The sequence below is a fragment of the Hemitrygon akajei genome, chromosome 16 (genome assembly GCF_048418815.1).
Source record: "Hemitrygon akajei chromosome 16, sHemAka1.3, whole genome shotgun sequence".
Classification (NCBI taxonomy): Eukaryota; Metazoa; Chordata; class Chondrichthyes; order Myliobatiformes; family Dasyatidae; genus Hemitrygon; species Hemitrygon akajei.
In genome coordinates, this window is record NC_133139.1 from 6,777,437 (window position 1) to 6,803,878 (window position 26,442).

Genomic DNA, 26,442 nt, shown 5'->3' on the forward strand with positions numbered 1-26,442 from the left:
ATTTGTCAGGAAAGATTTTCCCTTGAGGAAACCATGCTGACTATGGCCTATTTTGTTATGTGTCATAATTGGTTACACATTGTATAAAAGTTGAAAGCAGTGGGATATTCCCTATCTGACATGCCTGACAAATGTTATCCATGCTATTACTAGACTTGATTGTTCCATTGTCCTGCTACCCAATCTTTATCGACATTTCAAACTCTGACTGGTGAGAAAACCAATCCTGAATCAAGACCCATGAACCAGCCCGAAGACAAGCAGCAAAAGAGTATTTAACAAGAAACGGGTCGATCCGCGCATCAGGACCTACAAACTGCCGTGTTTTGCCACGTTACCTGATCGTTCACCTTGCATTGTAGCTGAAAGATTTTGTTCTCCATTCCCTTGTTTAACTTCCTGTAGTGGTCAACTGAACGAGCTTCGGCCTTCAGCTTCCTGAGCTGACGAAACGCCAGCACGCGCCGGTAACAGGACTGTACGTGGATGACAGCGTGCCGGGTTCTCCGATACCTCAAGGAGGCGAGCCACCCTCGGACGTACTTCTGCAGGATCACAGCCTTTTGCTCACAGACCATCTAATTAAAAATGTGTACGTTCCTTAAATAATCACTTCCCTTCAATTTAAACCCTTCCTCATTCACCCCCCAGCCTTCCGTTCCACTGCTTAATAATTATAGTAACCATATGATATTATGGTTATTAAGCAACATACACAAAATGCTGGAGGAACACAGCTGGCTAGGCAGCATCTATCAAAAAAAGTACAGTCGACGTTCCAGGTTGAAACATTAACTGTACTTCCCATGGATGCTGCCTGGCCTGCCGAGTTCCTCCAGCATTTTGCGTGTGTTGCTCGGATTTCCAGCATCTGCAGATTTTCACCATCCACGTGTACACAGCTAAATGAAAGAGTGTTCCTCTGGGGCCAACATGCAACTCAGTGCATACAGTCACACACAGAATGTATAGTTACAATCCAGCACACACAGTCACAAAATATTAGCCCGAGTCCCTGTGTGACATGGCCCGAGATTGGCAGGCTGACAAAGTATGAGGTGCATGTTTATCTAAGACAGTGTCACGTAACTGACACTGTTATAATAAAACAAGCAGTCGTACAAATATGTGAAACAGCAGCAATAAAAGATGAAAGTGACCAGATCAGGATGAGAGTGTGTCTGTGAGTTGGGGAGTGGAGGGGGAGCAGGGGAAAGGCATTCGGACAGGGTGTATATCTGCGCTTGGTGGCAGCCGTCTTATGCTGGGGTAGCTGTAACCTGATGGCAGGAGGATGAAGAGATTGTGGGGAGGGGTTGTTGACAATGCTGGAGGCACTAATACTCTATGTGACTCCTTTGTCCATTCGTCCCTCCCCACTGATCTCCGTCCCAGCACTTACCCCTGCAAGCGGGACGAGTACTACACCTGTCCCTTCACCTCATCCCTCACTGCCACTTAGAGCCCCAGATGAGACAACACTTCACCTGTGAATCTGTCAGGGGCATCTACTGAATCCTGGGTGGCCTCCTCTACGTGGGCAATACCAGAACCAGATTGGGGGACCATTTTGTCGAGCATCTTTGCTCCGTCTGTCACAAAAGGCAGGATTTGCCACTGGCCACCCATTTTAATTCTACTTCCCATTCTGACATGTTCATCCATGCCCTCCTCAGCAGTCACGATGAGGCCATTCTCAGGGTGGAGGAGAATATTCCATCTGGGTAACCTCAACCTGACGGCATAAACATCGATCTCTCTAACCCATAATTTCTGCCCTCCCCCTTCTCTCATTCCCCAGTCTGGCTCCCCTCAGACCCCTCCTATTCTGCTCACCTGCCCATCACCACCTCCTCCTCTCTCCCCTGTGTTTCACAATCAGATTCCTCCCTCAGCCCTTCCACCGACCTCTTCCACCCATCACCTCTCAGCTGGTCACTTCATCCAACTCCCCACCTGGTCTCCTCAATCTTTCCCCCACCCCCCCATCTTCTGATGAAGGTCGCGGCCTGAAATGTCGACTGCTTTTTCCTCTCCATAGATGCTGCCTGACTTGCTGAGTTCCTCCAACATTTCGTGTGTAACATGTGTAACTCTGGACTTCCAGCATCTGCAGAACCTTTTGTATTTATGGTTATTTCATATTCAGACAACGAGGACATTGAAAACTTCGCATTTGTATAGCATCGCTCATTTACCTTGGGTTGTCCCAACATTTTGGTTTAAACCGGCCAGAGAGATCATTTTAACATATAATCCCTGCTGTCCAATTCTGTGATACAGACAGAGCCCAAGCAGAAATATATTAAGAAAAAGCCTTTTATGAATGGTGAAAGAAATCTATTGACCAGAACATCACAGACACCACCTCAGGATTGAAGGTTTATCAGCTCAGCTGGTGCGAGGCACTGGAACACTGTTTGAATCTCATCCAATGCTTTGATCCTGGTTATAGACTTCTTTCACAGAGAATATGGCCTCTTGCCTATAACCACCAAATTCAGAGGTGAGAATGATTCCAGTAATGAAAGGGTTACAGTATGAGGAATGTCTGGCAGCTCATGGGCTGTATTCCCTGGAATTCTGGAGAACGAGGGGGGATCTCCTAGAAACATTCCAAATGTGAAAAGGCCTGAACAGATTAGATATGGCAAAGTTATTTCCCATAGTAGGACAAAAGGTCACGACTTCAGGATTGAAGTATGTCCATTTAGAACTGAGGTGCAGAGAAATTACTTTAGTCAGAAGGTGGTAAATCTGTGGAATTTGTTGCCATGAGTGGCTGTGGAGGCCAAGTCATTGGGTGCATTTAAGGAAGAAATAGATAGGTTCTTGATTAGCCAGGGCAACAAAGGGTATGGGGAGAAGGCAGGGGAGTGAGGATGACTGAAAGAATTGGATCAGCCCATGATTGAATGGCGGAGCAGACTCAATGGGCCAAATAGCCTACTTCTGCTCCTATATCATATGGTCTTAAAGCAGCCTTCTGACTCTGTAATACCCTTGAAAGCATGGACACAAGAGAGTGCAGATGCTGTAGACCAGAGCAACACACAAACTGCCGGAGGAATTCAGCGGATCAAGCAAAACCCCATGGTAAGAAAGTACGTGTTGACCGTCAAGTCTCAACCCTGCATCAGTAAGGTTGCTACCCTTGAAAAACACTCAAACTGCTGCAGGAACTCAGCAGGTCAGGCAGCACCTATGCGGAAGAATAAAGAGTCAAACTTTCGGGCCAAGACCCTTCTTCAGGGCCTGAAATGTTGACTATTTATTCAATAGATGCTGCCTGACCCACCGAGTTCCTCCAGCATTTTGTGTGTTACTCATGCATTACCCTTGAAAGCCTCATTGGGAACATGTTCCTCAGGAGTTGCAATATTCCTGCTCAACACCAGCATAACTCACTGATTTCAGCCACACTTCAGCCATTTCCTAACGGCCTGGTGGATAAGTATTTCACAGCACAGACTGTGCAGGTCAGAAAGCCCTGAGCCCAAATGACAGTGGTACAACCAGCCTCAACAGATCTCAATCAGAGGGGAGGCAGATTGAACACAAGGGATTCTGCACATGCTGGAAACCCAGAGTAACACATTCAAAATGTTGGAGGAACTCAGCAGGTCAGGTAGCATCTATGGAAATGAATAGATAGTCGACGTCTTGGGGTGAGACCCTTCCTCAGGACTGGAAAGGGGAAAGATGCCAGAATAAGGTGGCAGGGTGAGGGGAAGGAGGACCAGCTAGAAAATGATAGGTGAAACCAGGTGGTTTGGAGGAGGGTGGGGTTGGAGATGAAGCAAGAAGCTGGGTAGTGATAGGTGGAAAAGGTAAGGGCTGGGGAAAGGACACTATTACAGCTTAGGGTGTTCCAGAGTTTGGAGATCAGTTCCAGCGCTGTTCTGTAAGGAGTCTGTATGTCCTCCCCATGGGATGCAGGGGCTTTCTCCAGGTTTTCTCCCACAGTCTGAAGATATATCGGTTAATTGGTCATTGTAAATTGTCCTGTGATTAGGTTAGGGTTAATCGGGTTTGTTGAGGCAGTGTGGCTCAAAGGGCTGGAAGAGCCTATTCCACACGGTATTGCTAAAATAAAATAAATAAAGGAATCTGGTAGGAGGAGATTGGACCATGGGAGAAAGGGATGTAAATTGTCCTGTGATTAGGTTAGGGTTAATCGGGTTTGTTGAGGCAGTGTGGCTCAAAGGGCTGGAAGAGCCTATTCCACACGGTATTGCTAAAATAAAATAAATAAAGGAATCTGGTAGGAGGAGATTGGACCATGGGAGAAAGGGATGGAGGAGGAGGGGCACCAGGGGAGACAGATTAAACTGGAGCTGTTCCTCCTGTTCATTAGCTACAGGGGTCAACAGAGCACAATACCAAGGCTAATTACAACACTCTCTCCACTCTCAATTTCTTCACCCCATCTTACGCGGCTATTTTGATAAGGCAGACGAAGATACACAACTGTAATAACTAGTACCTCCAGAAGGGGCAAATTAAAAACCGTAGGGACATTTCTTAGGGTAGAAGGATCAAGCAATCAAAATTCAATATCAGCTTTAAATTAGCAGCATCTCCAGGGAAATGACACTCAAGAGCCATTACACTCACCTGTACTCCCGCTTGTTAATGCAAATATCTAATCATCAGTCATGTGGCAGCAACTCAATGGATAACAGCATGCAGACGTGTTCCAGAGGTTCAGTCCAAACGTCAGGATGGGGAGAAATGGCTGGCTGTGCCAGATGGGGTGGGTTTGAGCAGCTCAAACTGATCTCCTGGGATTTTCACCCACAAGTCTCTAGAGTTTAGAGAACGGTGCGATAAACAAAAAAAACCCAGTGAGCTGCAGCTCTGTGGGCGAAAACACCTCGTTAATGAGGTCGAAAGCGAATGGCCAGACTAATCCAAGCTGACAGTAACACAAACAACCATGCGTTGAAACTGTGGTGGCAGAAGAACATCTCTGACACAGAACAGGTTGAACCTTGAAGAGGATGGGCCACAGCAGCAGAAGACCACGAACGTGCACTGAGTGTAGATCCAGTCAGCAGAACTAGCGGAACTCATCAGGTGCTCATCAGAAAGCAGATAAAACATTTTAAAATTGAGCTAATTCTTCCTTAACAAAACAATCTTAAAAAAACTCACCTTGTAATACATCCGCCTTGCAGCCATGCCTTTAAGCCGAGCTTGAATTGTGATCACTGCTTTGCGGGTGAGTACGTACACCCTCCGCACAGTCAGCATTCTGTACTGCTTCTGTATCATGATCGCCGCCCTCGTCCGTCGAGAATGCTCCACAAATCTAAACAAAAGTAAGATTACTTGGTGGTCTTTAATTCAGGTCAACATGTATAACAGTGGGAAATGTATTCAAGGTCTTGGTCACGTTTGCAATCACGCTGCCAGGCGAATGGTCTTAAATATGACTTGGATCACGCAGACTGTACCAACTCCACCACAGACGGTGGGGCCCGGCTGAAAAGGGTGGAGGTCTGGGGATGGAACTAGCGATATAAACACCAACAGAAGCTCCAAAGACCTCATTCCTGGGAGAGGGAAGATCTTGGCCTGCGTCTTTGGCTCTGGCTTCCACTGTCACCTCGACAATCAACTTTCTGTCGGCCCAGGACAGAGGACTCTGGTGAGCTGGTAGTCTATGCCCCAGTAGGGGTGACGGGCTTAAGAAGATACTGTACCTGCATTCAATTCAATGAAAGCATGCTCTAATCAGGCAAAAGAAAACAGTACAGGCATGTTCTCAGTGGAATATCTATAGAAACAAAAACATTTCTGTCTCTATTCATGCACTTGGTTTGTACACTGGAACAAGAAAATTTCTGTCTTCTATTCACGCACCTGGTTTGAACACTGAAAATAAAGACAATTGAGGGTGCTGTATATGGTAAGTCCTTAGAGCAGACTCGCATTACAACTTTGAAAAACTAACAGCAAAATTCCAATAATCTACTGACCACTTGGGAATCTTAATGGCTCTGGTGGTATTTGCCAGGTTCCTTTGAAATTCACCGTGAACCTGGCTCACGCACTCTAAACTGACCAGAACTCCATTCCCAAACACAATTAATGCTACCATGGACTGACCCATCCCCACTTACCTCTTAGCCAGAAATCCCCTTGTATATTTCTGAATTATGATAGTGGCTTTGTACATTTGCAGATATTGTTTTCTTTGAAGCCAACCTCTCATCACCTTCTGCACCATTATGCAGGCGGCGCGCAACCGGCTAACACGGAGCTTTTCCAGGTAGGCTACTTGTCCCGCAGAAAAGAATATCTTGCTCTTTCCAAATTGATATTTGCTCCCATCCTGCCAATGGCAAAGTATTGTTTGGAGGAATTATTGAAGCACTTTGTACAAATACTATAAAAATCACAAAAACTGAAATAAGATTTGCAAGTGCAAATGGCAATTTTTAGACACCTCAACGATTCAAATTCTAGAGGATGATAAGTTACAACCAAAGATCTTTCCAGTCCTTGGTTTTGCAAATCACATTTCCAGACATCACTCATTAGAAACTAGAAATCCTGTTTCTCCTTGCATATAAACTGTGTATATATTTTTTATTTGCCGACATGATTGGTGCCTGGATTTGGGAAGTACTGTCATATTCCTGCTTGCAATTTTAATATTAATGCTGTTCTCAGAAGGTTCACTTGATGATGCAGGTATAGAGGGATCACCTAAAAGGTTATGTCCCTTCTCAATGGAGTTTAGGAGGAAAAGCAATCTTATTGAAATATACAGCATTCTTTAGGGGTTGCAAATGTTAAAAACTGGAACATTTTCCTTCCTGGGACAGAGTCTAATAGATGGCTTGAGTCACCCCGTTCTCTATCTCAGAGACAGAATGACGCTCTAGAACTCTGTGACCTCGTGTATCCAGTTGGTACTGGCCCAGGGCCGGTGAGTGGAACACCAACTAGTTCTGAGACCATAGCACAGAATGTGGTCAAAACCCATTGTTACTGGTCAGTTGTCCATGTTATTTATTAACCAGGCCCCTCTGGTCTTTCGAGCTGTGCCACCCACCAAGCCCCAATTTAACCCTAGCATAATCATGGGACAATTTACAATGACCAATTAACCTACTAACAGGTGGTCTTTGGGCTGTGGGAACAAAACGGAGCACCCGGAGGAAATCCACAGACACACAGGGAGGAAAAGGCAACCAGAATTGAACTCTGAACTCCGACGCCCCAGGATGTAATAGTGTTGTGCTAACCGCTACATTACTGTGGTGGCCATTTTGTAAGAGGGATATGACTAATGAATCCCCAACTCCGTCAAGGTCTTGTCACAAGGACCGTGAATTGTTTACTGTTTACCTGCGCTGTTCATTACATGCTACACAGCACCCAGGTAAATAAATCATAGCAAACACTCTAAACATTCAAACTAATAATTCTACATTGCACAGGTTTAAAATATTGATCCTTCCAAGGGGGTGAGAATTAAAGACATGAACAAAATAAAAATTCTTGCCAAAAATCAGTAAATTCACTGAACTGCTTTTCTAATATTAAAACATTATACCGCTGTGGTGAGTGAAAAGAAGAATACTGAGAGTGTGAATGGACATACAAAACATCTTTTCCTTAATTACTTAAATGTTATTACTTTTTCCAGAGAAGTCAGGATTGGATGCACTTTAGAGTTATGACCAAGGTGCAGTCATTAAGAGCGGCAGAAGAATCGTTAATACCCATTTCAAAGGTGAAGAATTTGTTAAATATCACACGCTCATGAGCATAAAGTGCACATCACCATTTAAGTGTTTTTTTTAAAAGGCTGGGAGAAGTGCAAGTTAAATTTGTAAAAAAAAATCAATGGTCCCCATAGTAACAGTGCCCTTTGAAAGATTCATAATTTCCCACAAGTTGTTTTCTTACCTTGATTAGATTTTCTAGCACATTTTTACAAGTCTGCTTCTTGTCCTCATGAATGTCATCTTTTCTCATCAAAACTGTATAGCGGCAAAAAAAATCTGTGTACGTCCATCTGAGTAAAAGAAAGTGAAGGGTTAGCATTCATAGCGCAGTTGTAGCACAGAATCAGAGCAGATGTCCATGTACTCAGCCCTCGGCGAATCAAGTAAATAAAGGTGCCTCTGTACAAGTTCATGTGTCCATGATAAAGCTTAAATGTCATTTCAACCAAGTGCTTCTCCAGGGTAACAACAGTGTTCCTCCAGGACCAAGGTGCAAAAACATTGTACCAACAGTCACACACAGCACACACAATTACATAGCAGAAAAAGTTACCACAAAAAACAATGATATAAAAATAATAATATAACCCAAGTCCCCAAGGGTTGTACAATGTTCCCTCTGACTATTATTATTTTTAAAAACAGCTGGCTGGACCAATTGCTGCTCTGAACAGGAACTTTTTGTGTGTTTTTTTTTAAATACATGGCCTGAAAACTGCACTGCATTTTAAATGTCTTTGAGATATGTATACTGTAAGTTCTTAAATAAAATTTGAACCATCACATACGTTTGATTTTATTTATTAATTGAAGGGTATAATTAATACAGTACATAAAAGAAAATCTTTCACGTTTCGCGAACTTTTTCTAGCTGTGTGGCAACAAAGGCTAGGTGTGCGAAGGAGTTATTGCATGGCTGCACAGCGTAGAGGGAACAGCTGTGTCATGGCCTGCAGATTGATGGTGCAGGGATGTTTTCCTGAAGCCACGTTTCTGCAAGAAGAAGCCAGATAAAGAAACACTCTCAAGGGCATTAAAGTTCAGTCACTCAAACCTCAGAGGGCAAGTACAGACCTTGAGGGATATCCGGCAGCACTGAGTCGGACTGTCTCAAGAACACCACAAGCTCGTAACTGTTGGACCATTCTCTTTGCATTAAACCTAGAAAATGTTCAGTAACATGGAGATCAGTCGCCACTAACAAATGGAGAGAATAATTTAGGTACTAGTGAAATTTGACAACAGCTTTAAGATCTATTTTACATTGCATTCTGCAGTAAATCAAACACAAGAGATTCCTTGAAGTTTAAATTTACTGTTTATTTAGAGATTCAGTCCACCAACAGACCTTCCAGCCCATCCACCAATTAAGCTACTAACCTGAACGTCTCTGGACTGTGTGAGGAAAGCAGAGGATCCAGAGGAAACCCAGTCAGCGGATGAACGTGCAAACTCCTCACAGACAGTAGCAGAATCAAACCCGGGTCGCTGGTTCTGTAATCATGTTACCCTAGCCATTACACTACCGTGCCACTCTAAAAATCCTCTCTTCGATGAGAGTTCAGTGAGATCTTCTCTCACTCCTCCCTCTCTGTGATCTCTGCTGCCCTCCAATTCTTCAGCCATGGCTCACTCAAGACTCTACCATGAAGGTGTATCTCACGTTTTATCTGCCAGTTCCTACTCCTTCCCCTCCCCTGCCTTATCCCAGCTTGCTTCCTTTCCTTCCAGACCCATTTTTAAAACTTATTTATTTAGATATAGCACCGAATTAGATCCTTTTGAGTCACACTGCCCAGCAATCCCCCGATTTAACCCTAGCCTAATCACGGGACAATTTACAATGATCAATTAACCTACCAATCGGTACATCTCTGGACTGCTGGAGGAAACCAGAGCACCCAGAGGAAACTCACGCAGTTATGGACAGAACACACAAACTCCTCACAGACAGCAGCGGAAATAGAACCTGGGCTGCTGGTACTGTGAAGCATCTTGCTACCATGCCACCTCATAAAGGGTCCCTGCCTGATATATCGACTGCTCATTTCCCTCCACAGATCCACCAAACCTTCTAAGTTCCTCCACCATTTTGTGTGTTCATCACACAGCAGCTCTTTTCAAACCTTGGAACTTGATGAACTCATCTCTGCCTCCTACTGGTCAACGTCGGTAGCAGTTGGCCCTGCTTACAATGGAACAAGGAATGATCACCCATTTGCCATCTGGCTCCGAGGGCTACGGCCTCTCCCTTTGGAGTAAAGGAGGATGAGAGGTGACTTGATAGAGGTGTACAAGATGAGAAGAGGCATAGATCGAGGACAGCCCGAGACTTCCCCACCCCTTCCCAGTTTCTCTCTGGGAGTGCTCACACTTATACAGGACCCTGTTCGCTGGCCTCAATCCTGATTGGCTAGCCCTTCAGTTGACCTTTGACACAGGTAATTATTCTTTTATAAGCATAGTAGTGTTTGTGTGGAATGCCCTGCTGGGGGTGGTGGTAAATGCAGACACATTAGGCACATTTCAGAAACTCATAGACAGGCACATAAATGAAAGGAAAATATACGGGAAGGGTAAGATTGATCTGTGAGTATGTTAAAGGGTAGGCACAAATTTGTGGGCTAAAGGGCCTGTACTGTTCCATGTTCTGTTAGCACATAGAAACAGAGTAGGGTAGTAGTTAGCACAACGCTTTTCAGTACCAGCGACCCTGGTTCAATTCCCACCACTGCCTGTAAGAAGTTTGTACATTCTCCCTGTGACCATGTGAGTTTCCTCCAAGTGCTCTGGTTTCCTCCCAGAGTCCAAAGGCGTACTGGTTGGTAGGTTAATTGGTCACTGTAAATTGTCCCGTGATCAGGTTATGAATAAATTGAGGGGATTGCTGGAAGGCGTGGTTCAAAGTGCCTGTTCCGCACTATCTCAATAAATAATGAACTGCTCTTTTGGCGCAGGTAAGTTGGGCCAAACAGCCCATTTCCCTGCTGTACAACTCCTTCCCCTGTTTCTATTTAAAGCATTGAAGTATTATAATCCTTCTTGTGACAATTGTTTTTGTTTTATAATCCTGCTCGACCTCTCAAATCTTCTTCCACCAGTCTCTTAACTTTAAACAATCCCCATCTAAAGATAATTGGCAGGTCAGCTTTTCTGAACTACACTCCTAAACTTTGGAATTCAATACCCAAAACTTACAAGGGTTGCAGACTCAGTTGACACTTTTAAACACCAGATCATAAACTATTTATTTAACCTGGCTTTTAACTAACATCTTTTTGTCTTTTATTTTCATGTTAATTTTTTATTTGCATATTTGCACTTTATCCCGTTGTAAAGAGCTTTTCATAGACACAATGTGATAAAAAATGCTTTATAAATTAATCACAAAGTGCCGGAGGAACTCAGCAGGTCAGGCAGCATCTATAGAAAACAGTACAGTCAACTTCTCAGGGCGAAACCCTTCGCCAGGACATTCGGCCTGAAACGTCGACTGTACTTTTTCCACAGATGCTGCCTGGGCTGGCAAGTTCCTCCAGCATTTCGTGTGTGTTGCTCGGATTTTCAGCATCTGCGTATTTTCCTCTTGTTTATAAATTAATTATTCTTATTATAAATTGCTCATTTGATTCTCTAGTGCTTTGGAATTGTGCACCATTTTGGAAGATATTACAAACATTTATATTAATTGACATTTAAAGCAGCCAAATCAAGTTTACTTACAAGAAAGATTGTTTTGTATCATTTGGTTTCAAGCAGCGAACATAATGAGGGGTTGTAGAATTTAAAGTTTCCATAAGCAGACGGAGTGAAGCTCGAAACTACAAAAAAAATACATCAGTCATTAGGTAATGCATAAAAGATGCATTAATCTTCAATGTCCTCAATGCTAACTATTAAATATTACTCATTCTTAATTAAAGAGTTTTCACAGCAAAAAACATTGACATGGCTCCTCATTGACAAAATATATTGTTCAATTCCTCCAACAGCAGTCCCAAGAGGAACAAAGCTTTTACACAAACTAAAAGACTCCTTTGCATTAACAGCCAACACATGGCAAGGATTAAAACCATGGTCCCCTCTCTCCCATCAGATTCCTTCTTCAGCTTTTCCACCCATCACCTTCCAGCTTCTCACTTCATCACCCCTCTCTCCCACACCTGGTTCCACCTTTCACCTTCTATATGATCCTCCTTCCACACACCCCCACCCCCACCTTCTTCCCCTCCTTTCCAGTCCCACCGAAGGGTCTCAGCCTGAAACATTGGTTCTTTATTCCTCTTCAGAGATGCTGCCTAACCTGCTGAGTTTCTCCAGCATTTTGCGCGTTCTGAGGACGTGCTGGGTGCAGCTCGTAAATATCAGCGCAAACATAGCATGCCCACAATATTCAGCAGAACAACAGCAATGAAGCAACAGAACAAAAGCCCCTTCCCTCCCACCCACTAACACACAATAGATAGTCCTCCAGATCTTAGGGCAGGCCTTCTCTGGGCCTTCACCCTCCATTGGGATTAAAATGTTTAAATACTATTATATTATCAAACTACTAAGATTCAAGAATTATTAAAATTGGACCATAGAAATACATTAAACGCTCACCCCCCCCCCCCCCCCCACCCTTTTTGCTTCTTAGCTCAGAAACCTCGAAGTCCCATAAGGGTAATGTTTCTCCAATCTTACTCTGCTTCAGATCTGAACGGCAGCACGCCAATATTACACCCCAGCTGATGCTGGGGTCCACCACTAGTTTCAGATCTTAGTGATGCAAAATGTGAGCAAGTGGCAGACCTGTAGTTCACTTACGGACGTTTCAGCAGCTAAAGTGAATACAGGATTAAAGGCCAGATTCTTAGCATGCGAGAAGAACTGAGGTCCACATCCATAGATCCCTCAAAGTTACCGTGCAAGTTGAGAGGATTGTTAAGGTGTATGGTCAGGGGATTGAGTTCAAGAGCCACAGGGTAATGTTACAGCTCTGAAAAACTGGTTAGGTCTCACTTGGAATATTGTGTTCAGTTCTGGTCGCCTCATTATAGGAAAGACATGGAAGCTTTAGAGAGGGTGCAGAAGAGATTTACCAGAATGGTGCCTTGGTTGGATGTGCATGTCTTATGAAGATAGGGTGAGTGAGCTAGCGTTTTTCTCTTTGGAGCAAAGGAGAATGAGAGGTGACTTGATAGAGGTTACAAGATGATGAGGCATAGATTGAGTGGATAGCTGGAGACTTTATCCCAGGGTGGAAATGACCAATTTACAAGAGGACATGATTTTAAGTTTTGCTTTCCACAGTGGTGGGTGCAGGGAACGCCCTGACAGGGGTGGTGGTAGAGGCAGATACATTAGGGACATTAGAAAATCTTAAATAGGCACATGGATGATAGAGGAGGAGGTGAGAAGCCCAAAAGTCGAAACCCCTGGGCCGGCTTGCCCAGTAGCCAGAGGCCTGACATTTGCAAGTCTGGGCCAGGGACTGGAGAACAGAAGCTCGAAAGTCCAGGGCCAAGCACTCGAGGCCCAGAGGCAGCCTGATCCGGAGTTGGAGGCCTGTCTGCATGAGAGAGTGAATGGGTGGGTGGTAAAAGGGCTTGTTTCCGTCTTGTCATTCTTGCTGCTTGCGTTGTTCTGCCGGGTATTGTGGGTATGCGATGTTGGTGCCAGAATGCATAGTGACACTGGCTGGCTGCCTCCCAGCACATCGTTGAGAGTGGGTTGTTAATGCAAATGACACATTTTGCTGTACATGTGAAGAATTAATCAGAATCTGAACAATGTAGCAATGATTTAATGTTTCTGCAATAAAATTTGGGCAAGACTTCTAGTGCAAGGAGAAATCATCAGAATCAGGTTTACCATTACTAGCGTAGGTTGCAAAATCTGTTGTTTTGCAACAGCAGTACATTGCAATGTACAATTTAAAAACTAAACTGCAATAAATACAGGCATTTATTCAGAAAATTAAGCAGTGCAAGAAGATAGTGAGGTAGTGTGATAATGCAAGAATTCACATGGGCATTACACTTTAAGCTTCACTGGCCATATACTTCGTGATGCTTAAGTTAGCACTATCATACATATCATGGTAAAATCCAAACTAAAAACATTGACTAAAGCATCATTTTGTGCTTCCAGTTTTATCCCACTGTTGGAAGACATCACAATGGTTACACTCAAACAATCCTTGGTGATGGAAAAATTTTGGGTCACTTTGGTTCTTGAAAAACACAAGAATGTCATATACTTAGTGGCCACTTGATTAGGTGCACTTGTATACCTGCTCATTAATGGAAATATCCAATCAGCCAATCGTGTGGCTGCAACTCAATGCATAAAAGCGTGCAGACAAGGTCAAGAGGTTCAGTTGTTGTTCAGACCAAACATCAGAATGGGTAAGAAATGTGATCTAAGTGACTTTGACTGTGGAATGATTGTTGGTGTCAGACAGGGTGGTTTCAGTATCTCAGAAACTGCTGGTGTCCTGGGATTTTCACACACAACAGTCTCTAGAGTTTAGAGAGAATGGGGAGAGAAAAGAAATATCCCCAGTGAGCATGAGGTAATTTGCAGATGCTAGAAATTCAAGCAACACACACAAAATGCTGGTGGAACGCAGCAGGCCAGGCAGCATCTATAGGAAGAAGTACAGTCGACGTTTCAGGCCGAGATCCTTCAGCCCTGATGAAGGGTCTCGGCCCGAAATGTCGACTGTACTTCTTCCAATAGATGCTGCCTGGCCTGCTGCGTTCCACCAGCATTTTGTGCGTGTTGCTTGAATCCCCAGTGAGCGGCTGTTCTGTGGGTGAAAATACCTTGTTAATGAGAGAGGTCAGGAGAATGGCCAGATGACAGGAAGGCGACAGTGACTCAAATATCTGTGTGGTGTGCAGAAGAGCATCTCTGAATGCACGTGTTGAAACCTGAAGTTCATGGGCTACAGCAGCAGCAGATCAGACCAGGTTCTTCTCTGGTGGCCACTTGATGAGTTACTCTCCTCTACCTATTAAAGGGGCCAGTGAGTGTAACTAGGCAGTTGAGGCAGCAGCACTGAAGCTATACAACGTTTGTAAAAATAACAAAGTACCTGATAGCTCACGGTTTTCTTGTGCTCACTCATTGTAGGTGAAGCTTTTCTCAGAGACCTTAGCGTGATGTTGGAGATGTGATGCCCTGAAGAAACACCTTCCTCACGGAGCAGTTCAGCAATCAATGGTGACTAAGTAACAGGATGAAAGAAGGTTAACGGTAAGATATTATTTCAAGAAAACACAGATTCTGTCCAGCGTGCAACAGTGTTTGAGAGATTGGACTGAAACCCCACTTCGAATTCAGATCTCAGACAGCCCTGTGGAAGGCATTCCACTACTCATCGCTACAACATTGTCTAAATGTCAAAAGTAATGAGACCTTTCCCCATTAAAACTGGTTCCAATGCTATTACAACCAAACTCAAATTACCAAGACCCACAAGATTCTTCACTCTACCTCTATACAATAACTTTAAAAAGAGATTCAACGCAGGATCAGGCGCTTTCGCCCCAATGAACCTTCATTTCCCAATTATAATCACATGACCAGCCCGTCCAGCCCAAAGAACCCTCATTTCCCAATTATAATCATGTGACCAGGCCCTTCCAGCCCAATGAACCCGCACTTCCTTATTACAATCATGTGACCAATTCAATGTCCAACCCGTACGTCTGTGGAATGTGGGAGGAAACCGGATCATCCACACAGCAACTGGGGAGACACAGAGATATACACACACACACACACACGGCTGGAGGAACTCAGCAGGTCAGGCAGCATCTATGGGAAAGAATAAACTGTCAACATTTCAGCTTGAGACCTTTCAAAAGGTAGTGGAATGGCCCAGTAATTCACAGGTGAAACCCTCTCAACCATTGAGAACATCTACATTAAGCATTGCCATAGAAAAGTAGCACCTATCAAGGACGCTCACCATCCCGGCCAAGCTCTCTTCAGGTAGAAGGTACAGGAGCCTCACAACTCACACTACCAGTTCAAGAACAGTAATCAGCCGTCAGCTCTTGAACAAAAGGAGATAACTATACTTATTCCACTTCTGGTGTTCCCACAACCAATGGTCTCACTGTAAGAACTCTATCTTGTTACTTCATGCTTGTTGTTTATTGCTATTTGCTTATATTTACATTTCTACAGTTTGTCATCTATTGATCCTGTTTACTGTTACTGTTTTATAGATTTGCCAGGTATGTCTGCAGAAAGAGAATCTCAGGATCGTATGTGGTGACATGTATGTAATCTGATAAGAAATTTTATTTTGAACTTTTAACTTTCTTCAGGACTGATGAAGGGCCTCGGCCTGAAACATCGACTGCTTACTCTTTTCCATAGATGCTGCCTGACCTGCAAAGCTCCGAGCATTTTGCACGTGTTGCTTTAGATTTCAAGCATCTGCAGAATCTCCCGTGTTTGGGAAAACGACAAACTCCTTATAGACAGGAGTGAGAATTTACTCTTTAAGTATTCATATTGATATTCTAACAGTTACATTCTGCAATTACTTATCCCAAGCATTATGGCCTTGAGCAACATCCATAACTGGGGTCCCTTCCAAAAGTCATCAAGACCAAGTCTCTGTTGGCTAGTCATGTACCAAGCACCAAGAGCTTACTTCAGCTCAACCCCAAAAGCAACTTTCTCCCGTTTCCCTCCCAGTTAATGGAGAGAACAGAAGTCAGTGATGCAAAACCTCCATCTCCCATCATGAGACCAAGCTTCACATCTCTATCAGCAGGATCTTAGACCATCTCAACCTCAGACATTGCCACAGTTTGCCGTCCAGTTTTATTACCAATTTCAGCTCCCTGAAAGCATCCTATCCCAAACATATTTGCCCAGTATCTGGATGAGCTTGACAATCTCCCATACCCATAGTCCAGAATTTAAAATTCATATCAACGATCACTTCCAGTATTCAATATCCGGAGTATTTGCTAGTTTCAATCCCTATCTACATCTCCTACTCGCTCAAACATGGTTAACACCTGGTAAACTTCTCTTCCTCTACTTCCCCGAACACCCATGAACTATCTCACAAATCACCCAGGCGAGTTTTCTGCTTGAAGGAGATGATTATTCCTATACTGTAGATGATGGTAGGGTTCCACTTTTGACAGACAGAGCAGAACTTCCCGATGGCCAACATTCCAGTCCATGGTCTCCAAGATGAGCCACCCTCAGGGTGGAGGAGCAACATCTTATATTCTATCTGGGTAGCCTCCAACCTGATGGCATGAATGTTGATTTCTCCTTCTGGTTATATATATTAAAAAAAAATTCCCTTGCCCTCCACTCCTCTATTCCCCACTCTGACCTCTTGCATCATCTCACCTGCCCATCACCTCCCTCTCAGTCCCTTCCTCCTTCCCTTTCTCCTATGGTCCACTCTTCTCTCTTAGCACATTCCTTCTCTAGCCTTGACCTTTCCTACCCACCTGGCTTCACCTATCACCTTCTAACTTGTCCTTCTTCCTTCCCCCCCCCCCACCTTTTCATTCTGGCATTTTGCCCCTTCCTTTCCAGTCCTGATAAAGGGTCTCTGCCTGAAACGTCGACTGTAGATTCATCTCCATGGATGCTGCCTGACCTGCTGAGTTCCTCCAGCATTTTGTGTGGGTGTTGCTCTGGATTCCCAGCATCTGCAGAATCAGTGTTTATTCCTGCCACATCCCTGCAGTAGGCTCACTGTCAGACTGACCAACAATGATGTGGAGCAGGAGAGAACAGAACAAATTAAAATGAAGTTTACACAAAACAGCAAAATAAAACATTTGATAGGGAAAAGGGCAAGAAATTAGCATAGATGTCCTGATTTCAAGCTTGATTGGTTTTTAAATGTTCATCATGGATGTGGAACCCATGGCAAGCCGATACTTACACAAGTTTTTTCTAAAATTATCAAGATTAGTGTGCAGGAAAGAAAAGACAAAGTTGAAACTCTTCCCCCCACCCCCCTCCCCCCATTACACCCAAATCCGACAACCCTTCCATGCAGGAAAAATGGTGAAATACATTAGATAGTGTTAGAACAAAATTCCCAAATGCGCAGTTTACCATCCCAGGCTGGAGAAAAACTATGTGCTTATGTGAACATGGTCAAAGTTAAAACTATTCTTAACAGCAAGCAACCCAATTATTTCATTAAACAAATGTGATATTAAACAAGTTCCCAATGAGCTCTACATCACATAAAAGCTTTAGGCTTGAGCAAATTCTTACAAAGCATGGCCACAACAAGAACGTTAACTAATCTTAAAGCTGTGAAGAGAGAAACAGGCAACATTGTGTTGCAGTGCAACGTATTCATAAGACATAGAAGCACAATTAAGCCATTCAGCCCATCGAGTCTCTTCCATCATTGATCAGGGCTGCTTTATTGTCCCTCTCAACCCTATTCTTCTGCCTCCTCCCCATAACCTTTGATGCCTTTACTAATCAAAGATCCAACAACCTCTGATTTAAGTATACCAAACGATTTTCACCTCCACAGCTGTCTATGGTAATGAATTCCACAGATTCACCACCTTCTGGCTAAAGAAATTCCTCCTCGTCTCTGTTCTAAATGGATACCCCTCCATTCTGAGGCTGTCCCTCTAGTCCTAGAATCCCCCACCTCTGGAAACATCCTTTCCACATCCACTATCTAGGCCTTTCAATATTTGGTAGGATTTAATGAGATTCTCCTGCCCCCCCCCCCCCATTCTTTTAAACCCCAGAAAATACAGGCTCAGAGCAATCAGCGCTCCTTGTACGTTAAACCTTTCATTTCCGGGATCATTTTCATGAACCTCCTTTGGACAAACTAACAGTCAGTTTTGAAACAAGATTGTCCAAACTGCAAATGGCAAAGCAGAGTTGCTAAATGTCCATAGAATCTAAAGCTTAGGAAATCAAGGGCTTTGATAGTACAGGAATAAATTACATTCCAGTTACTAGGAATCAAAGGTACAGTGAAAGTAATTGGGCAACAATCTCAACCAATACATAGATCCTGTTAGTAAAAGTGAGGAGAGTGGTCATACAAAGAACAAATTACCTTCTGCATCGTTTCATCAGGATTGGCAAAGAGAGAAAAAAATAAGTTTTAGGTTTGAGCAAGTTGCATCCAGAGCTGTTGAACTTAAAAAAAACAGTTTTGTACACTAGCTTGACTACAGGTTGAAACATAATCGGTAACATCGATTATCAAATCTAAAAATCAACTGGCCAAAACCCTGCTAAAATATTAGAACAAAAGGGGTCTGGGGAGAATTTCAAACCACAATTTCATTTGAGCTAAATTATGCTAGGTTGGCAGAATACAGACTTGGATAATGACACTAAATGGGGTTGCACGGTTATCAGTACTAACCTAAGCATATAGATACATGCACTCTCTTCTCACTGCTACCACTGGGCAGGAGGTTCCGTAGCCTCAAGTCCTATGCCAGCAGGTTCAGGAACAATTACTACCCTTCAATCATCAGGCTCCTGAACCGGTGTGGATAACTTCATTCACCTCAGCACTGAGCTGATTTTACAACCTACACACTCATTTTCAAGGACCCTTTACAACCCATGCTCTCAGGATTATTTATTTACTTTTTCTATTATTTGCACGATTTGCCTCCTTTTAGAGCTATTGGTTGTTTGAAATTCTGTTTATACGCAGTTTTTCATTGATTCTATAATATTTCTTTGAACTTCATCACTATATACTAGTTTGCGATTCATTTTCTTGTAGACATTCACAGAACCAAGTACATTATTAACATATATTACAGCTATACAAGACCTTGGTCAGACCCCACTTGGAGTACTGCGTTCAGTTCTAGTTATCTGACTACAGGAAGGATGTGGATACTACAGAGAGAGTTCAGAGGAGATCTACAACGATGTTTCCTGGATTGGAGGGCATACCTTACTAGAACAGGTTGAGTGAACTTGGCCTTTTCTCCTTGGAGTGACGGAGGATGAGAGGTGAACTGAGAGAGGTGTACAAGATGGTGAGAGGCATTGATCATGTGGATAGACAGAGGCTTCTCCCCAGGCTGAAATGGCTAACACGTGGGGGCATAGTTTTAAGGTGCTTGGAAATGGGTACTGAGGGGCTGTCAGGGTAGGTTTGTCCCATACAGAGTGCAGTGGGTGCGTGGAATGCACTGCCAATGGTGGAAGCGGATATAGTAGGGTCTTTTAAGAGACTCTTAGATAGGTACATGGAACTTAGAAAAATAGAGGACTATGCACTGGGGAAATTCTAGGCAGTCTCTAGAGTAGGTTACATGGTCGGCACAATATTGTGGGCCGAAGGGCCTGTAATGTGCTGTAGATTTCTATGTATGCATACTATATACAACCTGAGATTTGTCTCCTTACAGACAGTCACAAAACAAAGAAACCCAACAGAACCCATTGAATAGAACACCGTCAAACACCCAGTGTGCAGGAAAACAACTAAATTTGCAAACGGTAAAAGTAATACGTGTATAACAACAATAAAAGACTCGTATGTACTTTGATCATGAATTTATTTTGATCTAATCATACAGCAAGTGGAGCTTGCTAGAAGCTCAGAGCACTTGGAAAACCCTTTGCAACTACGAGCAGACCAGAGCCAGAGATGGGCTGCATCATAAAAAGGGAGGAATCATTTGTGCAATGTTCACAAGGTGTCCAGCCTACGATAGAAGAGATGGGCACACAGTATGTTTCACAGGCAGGGGAAGAGGAGGAACGCATTACAGCTGCAGAATGGAACGGGAACATGTCTTGTGGTTACTGAGTTGTGAACGCTAGCACATAGAAAGCAAATGCAGCTTAATTATAATGGTAATTACAGTGGAAAGCGAACTGGAATGACACGTTTTTGAAAATGCAACCGCAGCAGATTGGAAGTACAATCAAATCACCCTACACTCTCCTAAAAGCACTGGGGGAGTACCCACACCTGAAAGATCTGATACCTACAGAATCCAAGACTCTGATAAGAAACACAATTCTCGTTTATTATCTGAATAATAAACTGGTCAGAATCAGGTTTATTAACACAGACACATTGTGAAAATTTCTGTTCTTCGGCAGCAGTACAGGACAGTTAAAAAAACTAAGTTACTACATTTTTAAAAATGTAGTAGTGAGAGCAAAATAGCAAGGTGGTGTTCACGACCATTCAGATATTCATTTAGAGATGCAGCACGGAACAAACCCTTCCAGCCTAACAAGTCGTGCCACCCACCACACACAGTTTAACCCTAGCCTAATCACAGGCAGTGGGGTGGAGATGCGTCTCTACCAAAGGAGGTGCAAGGCGCTCCTTGCCTCCACTAGCCTGCAGGTCACCCTTGGACAAGGTGTAGCTCCTGCAGAACCACCCTCCCCTTCCCCGATCAGAGTCACATGAAGCCGTGGGAGCAGGTGGTGGATGATCGTCTGAGCAGCTGGTGCATATCACAAGTCCTGGTTATGCGACATCTGACACCAGACAATTTCTGAAGAGCATTGATAATGGCTGGGGTCACCCGTCTTGTAAAGACACTGTTCAGAAGACAATGGCAAACCAGTTCGGTAGAAAAAGTAACCAAGGACAATTGTGGTCATTAATAGAGAGGCTATGATTGCCAGCACCGTAGGCCACAAATGATCAAACAAGTCAGAAAACAATGTACCCAATTAACCGGTATGTCTTTGGAACGTGGGAGGAAAGCGAGGCCACTGAGGAAATTGACGTTTACAGGGAGAACATACAAGATACTGGAGCCACCAAGGAAGCATACACATTCACAGACGGCATCGGAAATGAATTCCGAGCTGCAACGGCACCATGCTGATTGCTACAGAACCACGGTGCCCCAATGGCGGTGGAGAAGCAGCATTTCCTAAAACATTGAGTGTGTGCCTTTAGGCTCCTGTACCTCTTCCTTGATGGTAGCAACGAGAAGAAGGCATGTCCTGGGTTATGGGGGTCCTTAACGATGGATGCTGCCTTTTTGAAGCATCGCTTTTTGAAGATGCAGCAGTTTAAAAAGGCAGCTAACTACCACCAGGTAACTAGGGATGGGAATTACATAACATCTCAGCCAGCAAGGCAAATGAGCCTTGACTGTATAAAATGCCTTCAATTATACTCAGATTTTTTTGAAAACAAGGGACATGCAGGAGTAACGATCTCAACCTTCGATTTTCCAACTGTTTTTTTTAAACAAATCCTTCAATGGAAGTTCAATTGTTTTCAAACACAAGAGGAAAGGCTCGAAGGGCTGAATGGTCTACTTCTGCACCTATTGTCTAAAGGGATTACTAGGGACAAAATTGGTCCTCTGGAATACCCGAAGGGTGGAGGCAAAAGTAAAGTGGCATCAACTTCATTCACCCTGTGCCTCTTACAGAGTAAGTGGTGTTTGCTACCCTGAGGCAAATCAGGGTGGATAAATCCCTAGGGCCTGACATGGTGTTCCCTCTGACCCCATCAGAGGCAAGAGCAGAAAGTGCTGGGGCTCTGGCAGAGATATTTAAAACATCCTTAGCAACAGAAGAGGTACCAGAGGATCAGAGAATAGCCAATGTTGTTCCACTGTTTAAAAAAGGCTTCAAATGGAAACCAGGAAATTATAGGCCAGTGAGTCCAACAGTCAGTTGTGGGAATGTATTCTAACAGACCACATTTATGAATATTTGGTTATACATGGACTGATTAAGGATAGTCAGCATGGCTCAGCATGGTAAGTCACGTCTAACCAATCTTACGGAGTTTGAGGAAGTTACTAGGAAAGTGGATGAAGGCAAGGTAGTGGATGGTGTCTACATGGACTTTAGAAAGGCATTGACAAGGTCCACGTGGGAGGCTGGTCAAGAAGCTTCAGTTGCTTGGCATACAGGACAAGGTAGTAAATTGGATTAGATATCATCTTTGTGGGAGAAGCCAGAGGGTGGTAGTAGATGGTTGCACCTCTGACTGGAGGCCTGTGACAAGTGGTGTGCCACAGAGATCTGTGCTAGGTCCTTTGGTGCTTCACATCTATATCAATGATCTGGATGATAATGTGGTTAATTGGATCAGCAAATTTGTGGATGACACCAACATTGGGGGTGTAGTGGACGTGAGGAAGGCTATCACGGCTTGCAGAGGGATTTGCATCAGCTAGAAAAATGGGCCAAAAAATGGAAGATGGAATTTAATGCAGACAACTGCAAGTTTTTGCTCTTTGTTGGGTCCAACCAGGGTAGGTCTTACACTGTGAACAGTAGACAGACAGACAGACATACTTTATTGATCCCGAGGAAAACTGGGTTTTGTTACAGTCGCACCAACCAAGAATAGTGTAGAAATATAGCAATATAAAACCATAAATAATTAAATAATAATAAGTAAATTATTCCGTGGAAATAAGTCCAGGACCAGCCTATTGGCTCAGGGTGTCTGACACTCCGAGGGAGGAGTTGTAAAGTTTGATGGCCACAGGCAGGAATGACTTCCTATGACGCTCAGTGTTGCATCTCGGTGGAATGAGTCTCTGGCTGAACGTACTCCTGTGCCTAGCCAGTGAATTATGGAGGGCACCGAGGAGTGTGGTAGAACAAAAGGGATCTGGGAATACAGCATACAAGTCATTGAAGGTGGTGTCACAGTTAGATAGGATCATAATGAAAGCTTTTGGCACATTGGCCTTCAGAAATCAATGTACTGAGTACAGGAGATGAGATGTTGAAGTTGCACAAGACGTTGGTGAGGCCTAGTTTGGAATATTGTGTGTAGTTTTGGTCACCTACCTACAGGAAAGATGTAAGCAAGGTTGAAAGAGTGCAGAGAAAATTTACAAAGATGTTTCTGGGTCTGGAGGACCCGAGTGACAAGGGAAAATTAAATAGGTTAGAACTGTATTCTTTAGAACATAGAAGATAGAGAGATTTGATAGAGGTATATGAAATTATGAGGGGTATAGACAGGGTAAATGCAAGCAGGCTTTTTCCGGAGGGTGGGTTGGGACTACCAGAGGTCATGGGTTAAAGGTGAAAGGTGAGAAGTTTAAGCAGAACATTAGGGGAACCATCTTCACTCAGTGGGCCGTGAGGTTGTGGATGAGCTGCCAACACTAGGGGTGAATGTGAGCTCAATTTCAAAGTTTAAGAGAAGTTTGGATAGCTACATGGATGGTAGGGATATGGAGGACTATGGTCCCGGTGCAGATCAATGGGAGTAGCCAGTTTAACTGGCTTTTGGCATTGACTAGATGGGACAAAGGGCCTGTCTAGTCAGCTGGACTTCTCTATGATTGTAGACTCCTACACAAATAAACTCAGCCAGAATATGAAGGGGCTATAAAAGTATCAGTCACCAAACATCCATTCTGGAGATTTTTCCCCTCCCCTCTTCTTCAGTTCTCCACTCTGGCCTCTTGCCTCTTCTCCTCACCTCCACCCCCCATGTCCTCCTTGCCCTTCTCCCTGGATTCACTCTCCTCTCCTATTAGCTCCCTTCTTCTCCAGCCCTTTATTTTTTCCACCTATTACCTCACAGATCCTACACTTCATCCACCCCCCCCCACCCCCATCCACCTGGCTTCACCCATCACCTTCTTGGCTTGTCCTCCTTCCCTCTCCCCCACCTTCTTATTCTGGCATCTTCCCCTTCCTTTCCAGTCTTGATGAAAGATCTCTGCCTGAAATGTCAATAGTTTGTTCATTTCCATAGATGCTGCCTGATCTGCTGAGTTCCTCCAGCATTTAGCTTGTGTTGCACTAAACATTCAAATTCAGATGATGCCTCAGGATACTAGATTAGAGGATTATGTATTATTGTGAAATGCCAGCCTAAAATGAACATGCAAATCTTTTGCTAATTAAAAGAGGTTTTGCTCAAATTTAGTGAAATCCAGGAATTAAATGAATTCCAACCAGTTTCAGACAAATATTGGAGTATTGCTACCAGCTAATCCCTCAATATTACAGAAAACGTGCAGTCCAGACTGCTCACATTCACTGTGATGTACACCTAGGCGCGCTGTTTCATGACCACGGAGAGATGATTGCATCACCATCTGCTACAGAGGTGTCACTACACAGGATCGGAAAAAGCTGCAGAAAGTTTTAAACTCAGTCAGCTCCATCATGGGCACTAGCTTCCCCACCAGAGGACATCACCAGGTGATGTCTCAAGAAAGGCAGAGTCCATCATTAAGGACCCTCTTCAACCAGGGCACCCTCTCTTCTCATTGCCACCATAGGGATGGTGAAGGACCCTGAAGACACACACTCAATGGTTCAGAAACAACTTCCTCCCCTCCACCCTCAGATTTCCTCAATATTACATCAAGTTGCAGTCCACTAGGCTCAGATTCACTGGGGTTTACTGTAATTACAAAGGGAAAGACTAGAGCCACAACTTTGGTATTTGGTGGAACAAGCTTTTTTATTACCAGCTTGATGGATTGTTGGATGCAATGTGACAAACAGAAAATGCCTTCCAGCACTGTTACCTATACACAACCTGGAGACGGGGTGAAAAGTGCAAAGGAACAGAGGCTGGATGGCAGTTATTCAAGTTCATTGTTATTCACCCGTATACGTGTATACCACCAAATGAAAGAACTTTCCTCCAAAATGCAACTTGAAACATCACCTGTTTCTGTCCTTTGATGTTGACTGACTTGCTGAGAGTTTCCACCATGATCCGGTCTTTCATGGATTGACCTAGCAATACATTGTGATCTCTCTCAAGTTGCTCAGAACTCCGCTGTTAATAATTGATGGTCCAACACTTGTGTTTGGTGTTTTAATCTCAGATGCATAAAGGAACAGCCTGAAAGGAGGAAGGTTGGGCATGGGACTAACAACCCCATCCCGCAAAAATCCAGAGCTACAGAAACACCAGCTGAAGTTCCAAAGTCCTCATCCCTGGGAGAGGAAGGATCTTTGATGGGCTGCACTTTGAAGGACTGAAAGACTGGCCCAGGACAGGGGACTCTGGCATGCAGTTGTTATTAGCCTATACCTCAGTAGGGATGACGGACTTGAGTCAACACACACTTAAACCACAAAGTTAAATGAGAACTTACCTTGCTTGCTTTCAAAATGTTAATCGGTTCTTCATATACTGTATCTCTATTTTTCTCCAAAAATCCTTCACATTGATACAACACCTAAAACCAAAACAATATTTTAGAGATTACAATGGCTAAATCTAGCAGACAATAATTTCAAATGGTATAGCTCCTGAATTTAAGCAAGCTGATAAAATGGTACCTGCTGCTAATACAAACGCTCTGTTGAGTGAAAAATGCAGGGCTATGTAGGATGAAAGGATGAGATTGATCTTAGCAGGTTCAAAGATCACTACAGACCCTTCAGCCCATGATGTGGGTGCTGACCCATGTTCTAAATCTGAAGCAACAGTTTAAGACTGCAGGCAATAGAATCTATTTTAAATGTATCATCACACTGAATTTGCAAAATGTAACGACTAACTGTGTAATACTCAAAACAACAATACGTTCTCAAAGCAGAAATAGATGTGTGATGTCATGGTGGTTAGCATGGCGCTGTAACAGCTTAGGGTGTCGGAGTTCTGAGTTCAATTCTGGCACAGTCTGTAAGGAGTTTGTACACTCAACATAGGTTTCCTCCCATTGTTGAAGGACATACCAGTTAATAGGTTAACTGACCATGGTAAAAT

The 26,442-nt window shown here is 43.7% G+C and overlaps 1 protein-coding gene across 1 annotated transcript in view; it reads right to left on the reverse strand.

Annotated features, from left to right (window-relative positions):
- Window positions 1-26,442, reverse strand: part of LOC140740315 (unconventional myosin-Vb-like) — a 189,383-nt gene that overhangs the window by 64,164 nt on the left and 98,777 nt on the right. Inside the window, exons 18-25 of the mRNA XM_073069469.1 lie at window positions 25,826-25,909; window positions 14,830-14,961; window positions 11,469-11,566; window positions 8,820-8,906; window positions 7,927-8,035; window positions 6,129-6,340; window positions 5,158-5,314; window positions 339-578 (exon numbers count right to left, since the gene is read on the reverse strand). Of these exons, the coding sequence (XP_072925570.1) occupies window positions 339-578; window positions 5,158-5,314; window positions 6,129-6,340; window positions 7,927-8,035; window positions 8,820-8,906; window positions 11,469-11,566; window positions 14,830-14,961; window positions 25,826-25,909 (1,119 nt within the window). The remainder of the gene's footprint in view (window positions 1-338; window positions 579-5,157; window positions 5,315-6,128; window positions 6,341-7,926; window positions 8,036-8,819; window positions 8,907-11,468; window positions 11,567-14,829; window positions 14,962-25,825; window positions 25,910-26,442) is intronic.